Genomic DNA, 12,793 nt, shown 5'->3' with positions numbered 1-12,793 from the left:
AGCGTGGCCTGAAGGACAGGAAGGGCCCAGTCCGCACTGTATCTCAATAAATAAACACAGCAGGTCAGGCGGCATCTGTGCAGGGGAATTAACAGTCAATGTTTCAGCAGGTCAGTCAGCCCCTGTGCAGGGGAATAAACAGTCGATGTTTCAGCAGGTCAGTCAGCCTCTGTGCAGGGGAATAAACAGTCGATGTTTCAGCAGGTCAGTCAGCCCCTGTGCAGGGGAATAAACAGTCGATGTTTCAGCAGGTCAGTCAGCCCCTGTGCAGGGGAATTAACAGTCAATGTTTCAGCAGGTCAGTCAGCCCCTGTGCAGGGGAATTAACAGTCGATGTTTCAGCAGGTCAGTCAGCCCCTGTGCAGGGGAATTAACAGTCAATGTTTCAGCAGGTCAGTCAGCCCCTGTGCAGGGGAATTAACAGTCAATGTTTCAGCAGGTCAGTCAGCCCCTGTGCAGGGGAATAAACAGTCGATGTTTCAGCAGATCAGGCAGCATCGGTGCAGGGGAATAAGCAGTCGATGTTTCAGACCAAGACCTGTCATCAGGAGAATAGAATCTCATACAAAAGGAAGGCAAAGCTTGTCAAATAGGGGAATGGACACAGGATGAAGTGTGTTGGACATTTGGACTGTAGGAAGGCTTTTCCTTGGTCAACTATTTTTCATTCCAATAACATCTCTGGCAAAACAATTGACAAGTCATTATCATGTTGATGGGAGTAGGGGGCTAACTAGCTATGTGCAGATTGGCTATGGAGTTTACCACCCTGCATCCCTGATTGCTTTTCAGAAAAATTTATTTGCTTTATTTAGAGATTCAGCGCGGGAACAGGCCCTCTGCCACAGTGAGCTGTACCGTCCAGCAGCCCAGCTATTTAACACTAGCCTCATCACAGGACAAATGAGCTGTACCGCCCAGCAGCCCAGCTATTTAACGCTAGCCTCATCACAGGACAAATGAGCTGTACCCCACAGCAGCCCAGCTATTTAACGCTAGCCTCATCACAGGATAAATTGCAGTTAACTTACCAACTCGTATGTCTGTGGGCTGTGGGAGGAGACCAGTGCACCCAGAGGAAGCTCACGCAGTCTTGGAGAGAACCTACAAACTTCTTAGAGATGGTATTGGTATTGAACTCCAATTTCTAGAACACCCTGCGCTATAATAACGTTGGGCTAGCATGCATAGATACATGTGAAGTTTATGCACCTGTCTGCTACCAGGCAGTAGACTCCGATGCATAAAGACAAGAACGGTCTGGATGGGGAAGCAACTCTTTCCCTCAGGCCATTAGGCTTCTGAACGTTCTGCCGCATCGCTTTTGAAGTGTCACCGGATAATTTGTACAGCACCTTAACAATATTTAATTTATGCACTTTACTTTGTTTATCTAATGACTAATTCTTACTTTCCGAAGTTATTGTGTGTTATATAGCTACTATGTGTACGACTCTGCTTTAGACCCTGGCTCGGAGAAATGTCGTCTCGTTTGGCAGTATAGTGTCCTTATAGTTAAATGGCATAAACTTGACTTGACCTGAAGTGTTGAATCTGTTAAAAGTTGCAGTCCAAGTGCATTTCATTCTGTCTTCTAAATACCCTTTGATTTGCTTGCAGAAAATGCGGTTCTATATCAGAACTATAAGGAGAAGGCACTGACTCTGAATAACGGGGACTCGGATGAAGATTCAGATCAAAATGTCCAGTCAGAGGAAAAGATTGTTGTGCAGTTTAAGCCAATTCGCTCTTCCTGGAGCCAACTCTCTGTGGTAGGAGGATTAAACTTAACTCATCATTGCTGGTGAATGCCAGAGTCCAACAGCAAAAAATCAGCCCTTTGGCCCAACTTGTTAGTGCTGACCAAATTAGTCCCATTTGCCTGTGTGTTTGGTCCATATCATATCCATGCAGTTCATAGAACTTTTTCAGAAGTTTTTCCAACATTTGCTCATGTACCTGCCTCTACCCCTTGGGTCCCAAACCTCCAGGTTCAGGAACAATCATCACCCTACAACCATTGGGCTTTTGAACTGGTGAGGGAAACTTCACTCACCAGGACTCCAAACTGATTCTGCAACCTGCAGACTCACTTTTAAGAACTCTTACAAATCAGTTCTCAGTATTTTTTAATGTATTTGCACAGTTAGTCATCTTTTGCACATTGGTTGTTTGTCAGTCTTTGATTATAGTTTTTCAAAGTTCAAAGTACATTTATTATCAAAGTATGTGTACATTATACAACTTGAGATTTGTCTGCTTGCAAGCAGTCACAAAACCTTCATAGAGTCTATTGTGTTTCTTTATTTCCCTGTAAATGGCTGCAGAAAATGAATCTCGATGTAGTACACGGTAACATATCCAAAATTTGATAATGTATTTACCTTGAACTTTGAACTTCTGGCATATAATCAACCAGCTTCTGTGTGGAAAATGTTGGCCCTCAGTTTCCCTTTAAATTTTCCTCCTCTGTGCCGTTTATTTTCTTCCCAACAATTCACCTTCTCTATGCCCCTTATGTCAGCACGGTCGCGTAGTGGTTAGCACAAAGCTTTTCAATACTAGTGACACGGGTTCAATTCCCGCTGCTATCTTGTAAGAAGTTTGTACGTTCTCTCCGTGACCACGTGGGTTTCCTCCCACAGTCCGAACACCTACCGTTAGTAGGTCGATTGGTCGTTATAAATTGTCCCATGATTAGGCTAGAGTTAAATTGGGGGGGGGTGGTTGCTAGGCAACGCGGCTTGAGGAGCCAAAGGGGCCTGTTCCACCCCTGTATCTCATGAAATAAATAAATCTTGCTTGTGCCTTCTATAAAGTCAGAAAGATTCATTATGGAAAGAGGCCCTATGGCCTATTGAGCCCCAAGTTGACCATTAACAGGCCACTAACTGATCCTGTTTTTATTCACCCCACGTTCCTGTTAACTCTCTCCAGATTCCACCCTCACCTGTGCAGCAGGAGCGGTTTACAGAGGCCAGTTAATTTGCCAACCTACAAAGTCAAAGTTAAGTTTATTGTCAGGTGCACAAGTGCAGTGGAAAACTGACTTGCATCAGCATCACAGGCACATCCTAATCAGAGACCGGGGCATCGCGGTAGAGTGGTGGTTACCATAACGCTTCACAGTGCCAGCGCCCGGGGTTCAGTTCCCTGTGCTAGTGCAAAGTGATCAAAGTCGTCACGGTGTTGCTGTTCTGGGGAAGGGATTAGCGTGGTGTGGGACTTGAGGGGTCTCTGGTTCCATCCTGATGGCAGCTGCGAAAAGGTGGGCTCCTCAGATGATGAACGTTGCCGGCTTGAAGCAGCATCTCCTGTAGTTGTTGAGTGGAATGGCTGAGTCCACTATTCCTTGCAACCTCCTGTAATACTTCAGCTTGAAATTGCCGGACCAGACCGTAATGGAACCAGTCAGTAACTTTCAAAATTACAACTACAGAAGTCTGTTGGAGTCATCGGTGCCATGTTGAACCTCAAAGCTCAAAGTAAATTTGTTAACAAGATACATAGATGACACCATAAACAACACTGAGATTCATTTTCTTGCAGGCATCCTCAATAAATTTATAATAAAATATTAACCATAATAGTGTGGGCACGTGGCCATTGGACTAGCGACCTGAAGGTCGTGAGTTCAAGCCCCAGCCGAGGCAACATGTTGTGTCCTTGAGCAAGGCACTTAATCGCACATTGCTCTGCGACGACACTGGTGCCAAGCTGTACGGGTCCTAATGCCCTTCCCTTGGACACCATTGATGTCGTGGAGAGGGGAGAGTCGCATCATGGGCATCTGCTGGTCTTCCATACAACCTTGCCCAGGCCTGCGCCCTGGAGAGTGAAAACTTTCCAGGCGCAGAGCCATGGTCTCACAAGACTAATGGATGCCTTTAATTTAACCATAATAGAATCAATGAAAGACAGCACCAAACTGGGCATTTAACCAATATGCAAAAGACGACAAACTGTGCAAATACAAAAAGAAAGAAATATTAGTAATAATAATTAGTAATTAGTAGTAATAATAATTAGTAATTAGTAATAAATAAGCAATAAATATCGTGAACAAGAAATAAAGAAACCTTGAAAGGGAGTCCATAGGTTGTGGGAACAGTTCATTGAGGGGGCAAGTGCAATGTTGTGCCGGTTGGAAAATGGACCTCATTAACCTGATTGCGTGGATGTGTTGGACCCATGACAGGTCATCTGATATGTGAACACCCAGGAATGTGACCCTACTAAGCTTCACCATTTCCAATCCCCAGTGTAGGGTGTCTTATGTTCATTCTCCTTCCCTTCCTGAATTAGAAAGACAGGGCTTGGTTACAAATCCTCAGGCTCTTATAGAGAGTAGACTTGGGTTATTCTCTATCTATCTGTAAGCTGTGCATCCAATTGGAATTGTCCCAAGTACTGAGACATAGTGAGGAGTTTTACGCGATATCCAAGCAGAACATTCCTTCTGCAATTACATCCAAGTAGTAATCCATGACTGTGTGTGTTTCCTCCGGGTGCTCCAGTTTCCAAAGATGGACTTCTTAGGGTTAGTGAGTTGTGGGCATGCTATGTTGGCACTGGAGGGATGGTGACACTTGAGGGCTTCCTCCAGCATGTTCTTAGACTGTGTAGGATTTGAATAAAACAACGCATTTCACTGTATCTTTTGATATATTTGTGACAAATAAACCTAAATTTAAAAATCTTTAATCTTGTAAATGAGAACTGCGTGCAGAATATACTATTACAATTACAGAGAAAGTGCAGAGCAGGTTGGCCAAGTGCAAAGGCCATGTTGAGGTCGATAGGGGGATCAAGAGTTCATCTTTAGATCCAGCGTGGATAACTTCACTCACCTCAACTCGGAACTGATTCCACAACCTATGGGCTCACTGACAAGGACTCTAGAACTCATGTTCTCCATATTATTTATTTATTCATTTACACAGTTTGTCCTGTTTTTGCAGATTGATTGTTTGGCAATCACTGTGTGTAATTTTCATTGATTCTATTGTATTATTCTGTTCTACTATAAATGCCTGCAAGTACATGAAACTCAAGGCTGTATATGGTGACATATAGGTACTTTGAGAATGAATCTCCTTTGAACTTTGAGCTTCGATCTATGGCATATGATAAGTCCCTTCAATATAGTCCTTCAGCAGGATTGATGATGTTCTTGATTATTTATTGACATATAGCGTGGAATAGACCTTTCTGGCCCTTTGAGCTGCTCTGCCCAGTTATCCCTGATTTTATCCTAGCCCAATCATGGGACAATTTACAATGACCAATTAACCTACCAACTGATAGGCCTTTGGCCTGAAGGAGGATAGCGGAGCACCCGGAGGAAACCCATACGGTCAAGGGGAGAATATACAAACTCCTTACAGGCAGTGGTGGGAATTGAACCCCAGTCACCTGTATAGTAAAGTGTTGTGCTCACCACTACCGTACTGCCCGACGCCTATAGGTAGGTGCTCTCAAGCTTTTGCCCGATGGAAGAGTGGGAAAAGGGAGAGTGATTGGGGCGGGAGGTGCTCCTTATTACACTGGACAACAATTTTTTTCAGAAGTGTAGCTTCCTCAGATTTATTTTGTGGCTATGATAGACTACTTGAAGCTGAACACAAATATAATTTCAGACTACTTGTATCACATAGAAATTTTCAGGAACAATAAATTGACTTTTAATGTGTTTAATTGCATGAGGGTGCTGACCCTTTGCAATAATTCAACTAAGCTAAAAGTGTTTTGTTAATGATTTTTGTTTGTACTCTGTGTCTGAGGCTTCTTGCTAAGTGTCCAACATTAATCAGCCAGCATTGATGGATTCCAGTTGCCCTGATACAGTTTCTCCATGACCGCAATATCCTGGTGAATCCTTTCCCCACACTCGTCACTGTCAGCACCAAGATTTGCAGGGAGAAAGTCTGAATTGGAATGCAGAAAATGAGTCTTTAGTGACATGTTGCATTTCATGGTTTTCTGTGCTTGAAGCATATTGTCAGCCAGCTGCACATATTTTGGTGCTCTGTAGCTGCCAAGAAATTTTTCAGTCATATCCTTGAATGCCTTCCATGCGATTTTCTCTGGTCCCACTAGAAGTTCCTCGAATTGTCTGTCATGGATGACCTGTTTGGTTTGTGGACCAACATAAATGCCTTCCTTAATCTTGACAACAGTTATTCTGACATGAATTATGACTTGAAATTTTTTAAAGTGGCGATTTCAAAATTAAAATGGTGCGTAATAGGGAAATTTCATTGTGATTTTCATGATGAGCAGTCCAAAATCCAGAAGATACACCCAAAAGTATTCAGGAAGCAAAATCTTTGTTATCCGGTGTTATATTGGCTGTTTTCCTGAAGGAATGGGAAACACTGTCAGTGGCCATTTTACTATGTACCTCCTGCACCTAATGAAGTGGCCACTGGGTTATGTTCATGGTCCTCTGCCTCTGTAGCCCATCCACTTCGAGGATCGTCGTGCTATGCATTCAGAGAAGCTCTTCTGCACACGCTGTAGTAACACGGGACTATTTGAGTTATTGTCGCCTTCCTGTTAGCTTGAACCAGTCTGGCCATTCACCTCTCACCTCTCATTAACAAGGCATTGTCGTTCACAGACTGCTACTCACTGTTTCCTTTTATTTTTCACACCGTTCTCTGTAAAATCTTGAGACTGTTGTGCATGAAAATCCCAGGAGATCAGCAGTTTCTAAGACACTCAAACTATCCCATCTCGCACCAACAATCATTTCACAGTCAAAGTCACTCGGATCACATTTCTTCCCCATTTTGATGTTTGGACTGATCAACAAATGAACTTCTTGCAGTACACACAAAATGACGGAGGAACTCAGCAGGTCAGGCAGTATCTACAGAAATGAATAAACAGTCAACGTTCCGGGCTGAGAGCCTTCTTCAGGACTGGAGGGGGGGAGACACTTGAACAAAAAGGTGGGGGAAGGGGAAGGAGGATAGCTGGAAGGTGATGGGTGAAGCCAAGTGGGTGGGAAAGGTAAAGGGCTGGAGAAAGAGAAATCTGACAGAAGACAAGAGTGGAGAAAAGGAAGGAAGAGGGGCCCTGGGGGAGGCGATAGGCAGATGAGAAGTAGTAAGAGGCCAGAGTGGGGAATAAAAGAAGAGGGCAGGGTTTTTTTTTAAAACTGGAAGGAGAAATTGATATTAATGCCATCAGATTGGAGGCTACCTAGATGGAATACAAGGTATTACTGCCCCACTTAGAAGAAGTCTCAGCAAACTGTCGACCAACCCATTGCTGGACACAATCTTTCAATAGACATTGTTTATAAACCCACTGATTCCCATGGTTATCTTGACTATACCCCTTCCCAACCTGTCTCTTGTAAAAATGCTATTCCCTTTTCTCAGTTCCTTTGTCTATTCCCAAGAAGTGGCCTTCCTTTCCAGGACATCAGAGATGTTCTTCGTCTTCAAAGGACAGGGTTTCCTTTCCTCCTCCATTGATGCTGTCCTCACCCACATCTCCTCCATTTCATGAACATCCGCGCTCACCCCATCTTCCCGCTGCCTTACCAGTGATAGACTTCCTCTTGCCACCATTCCACGATCCTCTGCATCTAGCTCATCATTTTCCACAACTTCTGTCACATCCAAATGGATTCCACCACAAAACATGTCTTTTCCTTCCCCCACTCTCTGCAGGAATCTGTCTCTCCATGATTCATTTGTCCCTCCCCACTAATCTCCCTCCTGGCACTTCTCGCTCCGAGTGGCTGAAGTTTTACACCTACCCATTCACCTCCACCCTCTCCTCCATTCAGGGCCCCAAACAGTCCTTCCAGGTGAGTCAACACTTTACCTGTGAATCTGTTGGGGTTGTCTATTGTGTCCAGTGCTCCCAATGCAGCCTCCTCTACATTGGTGAGACCCCTCACAAATTAGAGGAATGCTTCGTCGAGCATCTCCATTCCATCCGCCAAAAGCAGAACTTCATGGTGGCCAAACAACTTAATTCCTATTCCTATTCCAGCATGTTGGTCCATGGCCTCCTCTTGTGCCAGGATGAGGCCACCCTTAGGGTGGAGGAGCAACACCTTGTATTCCCTCTGGGTAGCCTCCAACCTGATGGCATGAATGTCATAAAAAATACCTCCCCTCCCCTCTTCTTCTATTCCCAACTCTAGCCTCTTCCTTCTTCTCACCTGCCTATCATCTCCCCCGGGTCCCCTCCTCCTTCCTTTTCTCCTATGATCCACTCACCTTGCGTATTACATTCCTTCCTCTCCAGCCCTTTATCCTTCCCACCCACCTGGTTTCACCTATCACCTTCTAGTTATCCTCCTTCACCTCCCCTTCCTTTTTATTCCGACATCTTCCCTCTTCCTTTCCAGTCCTGAAGAAGAGTCTTGGCTGGAAACATCAACTGCTTATTCATTTCCATAGATGCTGCCTGACTTTCTGAGTTCCTCCAGCATTTTGTGTGTATTGCTCTGGATTTCCAGCATCTGCAGACTTTTCATGTTTATGATTAACTGAATCCCTTTACGAGTCTGCATGCTTTTATACATTGAGTTGCTGCCACATGATTGGTTGATGAGATATTTGCGTTAACGATCAGGTATACGGGTGTATCTCATAAATTGGCCACTGGGTGTAAAGACAAAGTTAATAAATCTTCAAGTCCCTTGCAGTGATGCAGTAATACTGTCTGCAAATCCATTGGAGGACTAAATGAACCAGTTCCTATATCCTAGTCTAAGATTAAAGAGACCGCATTACACCATGGGCCAAATGGTCCATATTGTGCTGTACTGTTAACCTCTCCCAGGCCAGGAAAATACACAAAGATCAATTGATATGGTCCTCTCAGTATGAATCACAAGGTAACATATTTCATACTTTGATAATAAATTTACTTTGAATTTTAAACCACTCCTCTCCGGTTTTGTAATGAAGACTTTCTTATCAAAGACTGATCAGAAAGGGCACTGACTAAAAGTAGAGAGAGAGAGAGAGAGGGAGGAAACTCGTTCTACTGTTTGTGGGAATGAGTATATGCATGTAGGTTGTACTTATGAATTTAGGAATATGAGAGCCTATCTGGATGTACAGTGATACTCACAAAATGCTGGAGAAACTCAGCAGGCAGGCAGCCATTTTTGGAGGGGAACGGATAGTGAATGTTTTAGTCTGAGGTCCATCGTCAGGACTGGAAAGCAAGGGGGCAGAAGTCAGCATAAGAAGGTGGTGGGAGCCAGAGGAGTACGGACTGGCAGGTGACAGGTGGAAACAGGTGAGGGGGAAGGTGGATTGGTGGGTGGGGAGGGGGGAAGATGTGAAAAGCCGGGAGGTGATGGGTGGAAGACGTAAAGAGTGGAAGAAAAGGGAATCAGAATCTGTTTTATTACCACTGACATACAGTATGTCATGAAATTGTTGTTTTGTGGCAGCTGTATAGAGTAGTACATATATGGATCATGATGCATCCATTTCCCTCCCAGGAGGTGGCAGCTAAGAGGGAATTAGATCAGCCATGATGTAGTGATGGAGCAAATTCGAAGGGCCAAAAGGCTTAATTCTGCTCCTGTATTTTATGGTCTTATAAAGAATTGCTATACTCTAGGTCCCAATGGAAATACACATTTAACTCCAATAGGAGAGGACATGGAATGGTTTCACATGACCCTGTTCTGGGGGCGAAGCAGGTGCTACACCTTGCCCAAGGGTGGCCTGTAGGCTAGCAGAGGAAGGAACACTTTACACTTCCTTTGGTAGAGACGTATCTCCACCCCACCTCTGCAATGTGCAGTCATTGTTACCAAAGTATGTAAACGTCACGATATACTATCCCGAGATTCATTTTCTTGTAGGCATTCACAGTAGAATAAAAACTTGTTGTAGTAATATCCTTCCAAAGGATATTAGAGTGAAGACTCCACACTCACACACACTCACTCTCTTACGCTCACACACACTCTACTGGAAATGTAGGCAGAAGCTCCCTGTTATGGGGAGAGGCAGGAGAATCAAGTTGGGGAATATAAATCTGCCATGATCTGAGTATTACGGTGGAGTAAAGGGAATTACAGAGGAACTGGCCAGAATTGATGGAAAAGAACACTGGCAGGGATGACGGCAGAGCAGCAATGGCTGGAATTTCTAGGAGTAATTCGGAAGGCACAGGATGTATGTATCCCACAGAGGAAGAAGTATTCTAAAGGTAAAATGACACAACTGTGGCTAACGAGAGAAGTCAAAGCCACTATAAATGCCAATGAGAGGGCAGATAATAGAACACAGATTAGTGGGAAGTTGGAGGATTTAGAAGCTTTCAAAAATGAACTGAACACAACTAAAAAAAATAGTTGAGAAGGTAAACATGGAATACAAAAGTAAGCTAGCCAATAATATTAAACAGGATACCAAAAGTTCTTATCAGATACGTAAAGTATAAAAGAAAGACAAGAGTGGATATCAAATTGCTGGAAAATGATGCTGGAGAGGTAGTAATAGGGGACAACAAAATGGCAGATGAACTGAATAAGTCTTCACTGTTGAAGACATTAGCAGTATGGTGGAAGTTCCAGTTGTTAGGGGGCATGAAGTGTGTGAAGTTACCATAACTAGAGAGAAAGCTCTTGGGAAAATGAAAGGTCTGAAGGTAGATAAGTCACCAGGACCAGATGGTGTACACCCCAGTGTTCTAAAAGAGGTGGCTGAGGAGAACATGGAGGCATTAGTAATTTTCTTTCAAGAATCTCTAGATCCTAGAATGGTTCCAGAAGACTAGAAAATTGCAAATGCCACTCTTTAGTCAGCATGGTTTCCTCAAGGGAAAATCTTTCCTGACAAATCTGATGGAATTCTTTGAAGAAATAACAATCAGGATAGACAAAGGAGAATCAGTTGTGTACTTGGATTTTCAGAAGGCCTTTACCAAGGTGCGACACATGAGGATGCTTAACAAGCTATGAGCCCTTGGTATTACAGGAAAGATTCTAGAGTGGATAAAGCAGTGGATGATTGGTAGAAGGCAAAGAGTGGGAATAAAGGGAAACTTTTCTGATTGGCTGCCAGTGACTAGTGGTCTTCCACAGGGGTCTATGTTGGGATTGTTTTTTTACATTATATGTCAATAATTTGATGACAGAATTGATGGCTTTGCAAAATTTGCAGACAATATGAACATAGGTGGAGGGGCAGGTAGTTCTGAGAAAGTAGATAGGCTAAGAAGGGCAGACAGATTAGGAGAATGGACAAAGAAATGGTGGATGGAAGATAGTGTCAGGAAGTGTACAGTCATACACTCTGGTAGAAGAAATAAAAGGGTTGACTATTTTCTAAATGGTTTAAAAGTGCAAAAAACTGAGATGCAATGGAACTTGGGAGTCTTTGTGCAGGTTTCCCTAAAGGTTAATTTGCAGGTTGTGTCTGTGGTGGGAAAGGCAGGTGCAATGTTAACATTCATTTCAAGAGGACTAGAATATAAAAACAAGGATGTAATGTTGAGACTTTAGAAAGCACTCAGAGTATTGTGAACGGGTTTGGGCCTCTTATCTCAAAAAGGATGTGCTGAAATTGGAGAGGGTTTATTGGAGGTTCACGAAAATCATTCGGGATTGAATAGTTTGTCATATGAAGAGCATTTGATGGCTCTGGGCCTGCATTCATTGCAATTCAGAAGAATGAGGGGTGACCTCATTGAAACCTATTGAATGGTGAAAGGCCTTGATAGAGTGGGTATGGAGAGGATGTTTCCTATGGTGGGAGAGTCTAAAACCAGAGGACACAGCCTCAGAATAGAGAGTTGTCCTTTTAGAATGGAGATGAGGAGCTTCTTTTCCCAGAGAGTGTTGAATCTGTGGAATTCTTTGCCACAGGCTGCTGTGGAGGCTAAGTCTTTACGTATATTTAAGGCAGAGGTTGATAGATTCTTGATTGGTCAGGGCATGAAGAGATACGGGGAGATGGCAGGAAATTGGAGCTGGGAGGAAAATTGGATCAGCCATGATGAAATGGTGTAGCAGAGTTTATTGGCCAAACGGCCTAATTCTACTTCCAAATCAGGAGTTTGTATCGCCAGATCAGCTGAAATGACAAGCTGACTTCAAGACTACCTCCACACTAGACCGGATAAATCCGTAACAGAAGCTTTTTCTCTTTGTTTTGACCCTCCGTCCACACTGAAATGGCGTTGTCCTCCCCCGAAAACGGAGCTTTTCAGAAACGCTCTCCAGAGTGAATAAATCTGAAAATGCCTAATATCCAGCCTAGTGTGTACGGGGTAACTGGCTATTTTTAAAACTGCAAACAACAGGAATTCTGCAGATGCTGGAAATTCAAGCAACACACATCAAAGTTGCTGGTGAACGCAGCAGGCCAAGCAGCATCTCTAGGAAGAGGTACAGTCGACGTTTCAGGCGGAGACGTCCAGCTCTTGGCTCCATCCCTCCCCCTCCTGCCTTCTCCTATCATTTTGGATCTCCCCCTCCCACTTTCAAATCTCTTACTAACTCTTCCTTCAGTTAGTCCTGACGAAGGGTCTCGGCCTGAAACGTCGACTGCACCTCTTCCTATAGATGCTGCCTGGCCTGCTGTGTTCCACCAGCAACTTTGATGTGTGTTGCTTGATTTTTAAAACTGCTGTCATGACATGCCGGAACAAATGGTGGTGGCTGCGCGGCGTTTCATTGTTTTCTTAAACACAACCTCCAACACCACAACATCTGACAACAGATGTGTAACAGCCTAATATAACATTGTATGGAAATACAAGATAACACTGATGCAGACATGTTTTATACATTTAA

At 43.8% G+C, this 12,793-nt stretch overlaps 1 protein-coding gene across 1 annotated transcript in view; it reads left to right on the top strand.

The window, feature by feature from the left end:
* LOC134345131 (rho guanine nucleotide exchange factor 26-like) overlaps window positions 1-12,793 on the top strand; it is a 235,424-nt gene that overhangs the window by 50,574 nt on the left and 172,057 nt on the right. The window contains exon 4 of the mRNA XM_063045315.1: window positions 1,621-1,772. Within this exon, the coding sequence (XP_062901385.1) occupies window positions 1,621-1,772 (152 nt within the window). The remainder of the gene's footprint in view (window positions 1-1,620; window positions 1,773-12,793) is intronic.

The sequence above is a fragment of the Mobula hypostoma genome, chromosome 4 (genome assembly GCF_963921235.1).
Source record: "Mobula hypostoma chromosome 4, sMobHyp1.1, whole genome shotgun sequence".
Taxonomy (NCBI): Eukaryota; Metazoa; Chordata; class Chondrichthyes; order Myliobatiformes; family Myliobatidae; genus Mobula; species Mobula hypostoma.
The sequence above is the reverse complement of the archived record's forward strand: the minus strand, read 5'-3'. Positions and strand labels throughout refer to the sequence as shown.